This window comes from Sorex araneus, chromosome 2, assembly GCF_027595985.1.
Source record: "Sorex araneus isolate mSorAra2 chromosome 2, mSorAra2.pri, whole genome shotgun sequence".
Taxonomy (NCBI): domain Eukaryota; kingdom Metazoa; phylum Chordata; class Mammalia; order Eulipotyphla; family Soricidae; genus Sorex; species Sorex araneus.
In genome coordinates this window covers 5,638,558-5,644,592 of record NC_073303.1, presented here as the reverse complement: position 1 = coordinate 5,644,592, position 6,035 = coordinate 5,638,558, and the positions used below count along the sequence as shown (strand labels likewise).

Genomic DNA, 6,035 nt, shown 5'->3' with positions numbered 1-6,035 from the left:
ACTGCATATTTATCTAGTTTTTCATTAAATTAAAAGTGATTTTAAATGACGACGTATGTGTAAGCAATACTTAATTGGGCAGATAATATTACTGCTCAAAATAGATTTCAAAACTTTTCTTTAGTCATTTTTAACTAAGAACTATATAATATTACATTGATATGATTTTGGTTAATTGATCATGATGGTTATACAATTGTTACTTTACATCATTGTTAGGCACTATCACATAATTAACATTTTTGTGTTTATGAAGAAAAGTATTTATAGATAATTTTAAATTTAGCAGTTTGTTTAATTTCGCATTGCTTTGAAACTCTAGTGAATTTGGGACATGCAGCATCCATGCAAGACTTGTGATTTGCAACCAACATCTGTAAGAAGTTAATGGACTATGGCTAATTTCACGACCAGTGGGTTTCTCCTCATGGGACTTTCTGCCAAGCCTGAGCTAGAAATCTTCTATGCTTGTCTGTTCCTCCTTCTCTACTTGTTGGCTTTAGCTGGCAACATGCTCATCATCACCACCACTTCCCTGGATGACAGTCTCCAGTCCCCCATGTATTTCTTCCTGAGGCATCTCTCCTTTCTGGATCTCTGCTATATTTCTGTGACTGTTCCGAGATTAATTTACAACTCTTTCATGCATAGAGGAGACATTTCCTACTGGGAATGCGTTTTTCAGTGTTTTGTCTTCATGCTCTGTGCAGTTACTGAGGTGTCCATGCTCACTCTGATGTCCTATGACCGCTACGTGGCCATCTGCCTTCCCCTGCACTATGAAATCATCATGAATGTCAGAACCTGTGTCCAGGGAGTTGTTGGTGTGTGGGTCAGTGGGGCCATCTCTGGAGCCATGCATACGGCAGCTACTTTCTCTATCCGCTTCTGTGGCCCCCGCATCATTCAACTGTTCTTCTGTGATGTTCCCCAGATCCTGAAACTCTCCTGCTCTAATGACTATATCAGTGAGATCGGTGTCATTGTCTTCCTTGGTTTTGTGACATTTCTTTGTCTTGTCTTTATTGGATTCTCCTACATGCAGATATTTTCTTCTGTGCTGAGGATGCCATCTGCTGAGGGCAGAGCCAAGGCCTTTTCCACTTGCCTCCCCCACCTCGCTGTCGTCATATTGTTTCTTTCTACAGGTTTCTTCGAGTACTTAAAATCTCATTCAGACTCTCCAACTGTGTCAGACATTTTTCTCACTTTTATGTATGCAGTAGTTCCACCAACATTCAATCCAATGATCTACAGCCTGAGAAATAAAGCTGTTAAGTCAGCTGTAAGAAACGTTTTTAACAGGAAAAAATCATATTTGTGTCGATGGCATTTATGTATTCTTTGTAGGGAGAGAACTTTAAATTCAATTGGACAATCTTGACATAACCTATCTGGTAATTTCAGTAAATAAAAAATGGTTATAGTAAACATTTGAGTGTTTGTTGTGTTTATATACTGTTTGGTAATAAAATATCAAAGATATCTAAACTAAACTTTGTAAATACAACAGATTAAGAGTCCTTAATTTTTTTAGAATGTGACATCAATGAAATTTTGTTAATTTAAAAACAGTCAGGTTAATGACTTATGAATTGCGTATCAGGGTGATGTAAAATGTGCATATGAGACTTGTTTGTTTTTGAAAAGTTCTGCTGTATTTTTAGATATACATGATGTGTATAAAGTGAGCAAAGCCCCCTGACAATCAGCATTCATTGTTTTTTTTAGAGCTCCACTAATGCTTTCCAACTCTTTGGGCCTCAGTTCACATACATCAATGCCACCCTTGTAATGTGTCATGATCTCCCTTACTTTACCATTTCAAATGTAGTAGACCACTTTGCCACTCATGAGGAAAGGATGTTTTAAGTAATAATCAGTGAGACCCTCAGAGATGCGCTTATAGCACTGTAGCACTGTTGTCCTGTTTTTCATTGATTTGCTCAAGCGGACACCAGTAACGTCTCCATTGTTGGACTTGTTGTTACTCTTTTGGGTAGCCACGGGTAGCTTGCCAGGCTCTGCCGTGCTGACAGGATACTCTCAGCAGCTTGCCCGGCTCTCTGAGAGGGACGGAGGAATCAAACCCAGTCGGCTGCGTGCAAGGCAAATGCCCTGCCCACTGTGCTATTGCTCTAGTCAAGATACTAGTTTTAAATTGGTGAAATGGATGAGGAAGAAATAAAGTAATAAATAAATAAACATTTTCTCTAAGAGTCTCATTTGCTAAAAAATAGAACAGATCACTCACAAATAAGGAAAAGGTATTTATACTTAACTATTTCAAGTAGAAAATTTTATGCATGTATTTATCAGCATATAAAATTAAGAAAAAGAATGAGTATATGGAGAATTTGCTTTCAAAGTAGAAAATGTTTTGCAAAGAATGAATGAAAGTATTAAAAATCACGGAAAAGAAGCTATCATAAATGATACAAAGGAAGAATATAACACTTACCTTACATATAGTTTTCAAAATATCTATTCTATCCATTTATCCATGATGGTAGGACACTATCAACCACCAGTATGCAAGAAAAAACTTGAAGGAATTCTGCCCCAACAACACATTTCAATAATCTTGTTTGAAATCATAAACAAAGTGGATTTTTGTATACAAGATACAGCCACAACTAGAATATTCTTGGAAGGTATATTCTTAAGGCTATATTTTCACATTTTCTAGTACCTTCTGCTTATCATTCACATCCTTTAAGTCATTGGAGATAGTGTGTCCTGGGGGTGTGCTGTAGAATCTTCGTTCATTTTATTCACTGAAAAGTCATTGTACTAGGATTAATGGAATTATTTGGGTTTTTTCTGCAAATTTTAGCAACAACTTGTCTGGAATAGGAGGAGAATATAGATGTGGTAGTTTTTAATCTGCTGAACTGAAGTATTCATGCTTTTTATATCAGACTCAATTTTTCCTCTGTCTTTCCACATTGGGGGCTACTGTAGGAACTTTTTATATCAGTACACATTTTAGATTCGGTTTCACACTGAAACATACAGACTGAGCTTTTGGTTTTATTTTTATTTATTTCTTTATTTTTTAATAAAAATTTTATTAAATCACCGTGTGGAAAATTACAATGCTTTTAGGCTTAGTTCTCAGTTATACAATGCTGAAACAACCATCCCTTCACCAGTGCCCATATACCACCACCACAAAAAAACAAAAACAAAAACACACAGTACACCTCTCATCCCACCCTCCACCCCCTACCTTGTAACTGACAAGTTTCATTTTACATACTGTTTACTTTGGTTACATTCAATATTTCAACACAAACCTCACTATTGTTGTTAGGAGTACCCCACTAGATTGAGACCTACTGTGAAGACAAATAAGGTCGCGCGGCCGCAGTAGCGGCTGCGCGGTTTTGAATTTCTGTACTTTAACACTAAGTCCAGGGAGATTTCTTTCAGATATTGGATCATTGCAGGCTTGAAAACCCAATCTGTGGTCGTCTTAATATGGCGGCCACCGCACCCTTCATCCCCGGAGAGAAAGAGGCGAGAGAGAGAGAGAAATACCTTTCCCCTCCTGGGTGAGCACGGGGCCGAGGCTTAGTTCTCAGGCTGGAGACATTCTGCGAGGAGTTGCCCATGCCGAAAGAGGTTTTGCTGGGTCTGGATTCACGCTTGTGCAGCTGCGGAGGGCTGAGCTTTTAGTTTTAATGGGCAGTGAATCGAGTAGAGAATTGTGTCTTAGATACTTAATGTCTCCCAATGGTCACCAGGATTCTATCTTTCATAGATATAAATCTTTGATTTTTTTTCTTCAAGCAGAGCCATGGCTTTATCCCAGCCGTAAAGCACATGCCAAATCTTCAATCTGAGGTCCTGGATTCAATCCTTGGCATTAGGCATAACAAAAAATGAACCCCAGATAGAGAAAACAATTGTTTCATCAACGGTATGCATTTTCAGTGTAGTGGACAGTGTAATGTACAACAATTTTTTGGCAGATTTATTTCTGTATCTTTAATTCTTAATTGCATTTTAAAATTACTCTGCTTTTGTGTCAGCATTTAGAAATGACATCAATTTTTATTCATTGGCCTTAAATTCCTTCAAAGAGCTTAACTATTTTTATAAATTGCAACAGAATTGAGTAGTTCTTCAACTTTCTATTCTATTTACTGTGTGTTCCTAGAAGACTGTACTTGTTCCAGTCCAAGATTTAAAACCTTGTTAGCTTCCTGTTGAAGGCTCAATTAAACTGAGTTTATTTATTTGTCTCTTAATGGGGTGGGCAGCATATAAGGCAAGTACCCTACTTAATCTCTTATTGCTCCAGTTTTTAGAGAAAACATTTTCTAATTGCAATAGCTGAATCAATGTTGCTAAATAATCAAATAATGATAACAATTATAGCAATAAAGAACTCTTTTCACACACATATTCTTCATGTGTAAGTAATGTGGTAAGTACTTTTAAGGAACTATGATTTATTTTCTAAATAACATATTAAGACTGACTTATTAAGTTTAGTCCCTATGAAGTTCCTCCCCAGAAGGGAACTTCCTGTATCTTTCTCTTCTACTTTAGCAATAAACATTTTATTTAGAAAATACTGATGAATTATGCTCTATTGATTATGTGTATGAAGACTGATCTGGAGAGGGAGAAGTGATTTTCACTAGATTCACTAATTGTGAAATCTGAAAGTAGAATATGATAGTACAATGTTGTGCTGCAAAAGTTATAATCCTAATATTTACCCCAGTCAGAGATGTCACAATTCTCTTCAATTTAGTGGAACCCTGAATCCTAAGCCTGTACTAGTACATGAAAAAAAATTCATGCAGAGATATTTTCCTAAAATACTTACAGAAGAGAAAAAATTTCGGAAAAAATGAGAGGGGAGATAGAGAGTGTGAGAGAGAGAAATTGAGAGTGAGAGAGGGAGGGAGAGAGGAAAGAGAGACATGAGATATAAGTGACAGTTTGATTTGATGTGTTTATAGAATAAAACATTTCTTGAAGAGTCCAAGAGATAATACTGGAGAGATGACAGTGGATTGTGGGAAAAAACTGATCTGTTTCTATATCTCAGGCTTTACTTCTGGACTCACATTGTTTGCTATTGTCTAAATAATGATTTGCTCTCTACTGCCCCCTAGTGCTTTTCAAATACTACTGCTGAATGTTTACATTTATTATGCTGTTTATACTGTTTTATTTCCTTTCTTTTGTCATGCATTTGTCACCAACTGTTTTACCTTAGTCTTACATAATTCATGTCTTCTTTCATTTGGATAGGAATTTTGTTTTCTTGTATGTTATGATATTGTGCGAGTGGTACTGCCCAGTACAATTATTTCCTGGATAAACTATTTGAAAAGCTAGGTCCTTTGAAGGATATTGATAACGATATTCTCCTTTCTCCTTTGAGCTAAATATGGGTTCCCTACCCAGACTGTAGACTTCTTTCTTACTCATTCATACTAGGAAATGAGCCTCGGGTTTATTTATAACTGGAGTAAATAAATTCTGTGTCCCCTCCTCATCTATTAGTGAGCTGTTAGAAACCTCATTTCAATTCTGAAGTTGAAGAGACATTTCTTTTCAATTTAAATTTGCTTCACCGGTTTGCTGAACACAGTAGCCTAAGAGCAGTACAGGAAGAAACATGGAACCACGGAATGTCGTGACAAGGGAGTCGGGGTTCAACTCAAGAATAAAGTCTCTGGCTCTGAGAGTTGTTCATGACTGTATCCTGCTGTGTCAGGGCTTCCTTCTGCCTCTGACACAGGCTGTGCACATACGCGATGCTGTGTGTCAAACCAGGGAGGGCGTGAGGCAGGGCCGGAGAGACTGAGCCCTGAGCTATCTTTCCACAGGCTCCATTCAGTCCTGAGCAAATCCTACAGATAGTCGCAAATATGTAAGTGATTTGTGATAGTGAAGTGAATTAGAAGTTAGGTTTTAAAGTCAGAAAATCTTAATGCTATGAGCCTAATTTTATAATATTTAAAACTTTTAAATTGTCACATCATTAAACAAATATTTATTTAAAATCA

The 6,035-nt window shown here is 36.9% G+C and overlaps 1 protein-coding gene across 1 annotated transcript; it reads left to right on the top strand.

Moving 5' to 3' along the window:
* The first annotated feature begins 394 nt into the window (after positions 1 to 394).
* On the top strand, positions 395 to 1,384 carry LOC101558130 (olfactory receptor 14J1-like). Its single transcript, XM_004622098.2, has one exon. It carries the CDS (start codon positions 395 to 397, stop codon positions 1,382 to 1,384), a length of 990 nt encoding a protein of 329 aa, XP_004622155.2.
* The last annotated feature ends 4,651 nt before the right edge of the window (positions 1,385 to 6,035 follow it).

What these genes read in the sequence shown, in the direction of transcription:
- LOC101558130 (XM_004622098.2), top strand. Translation starts at nt 395, where the DNA reads ATGGCTAATTTCACGACCAGTGGGTTTCTCCTCATGGGACTTTCTGCC.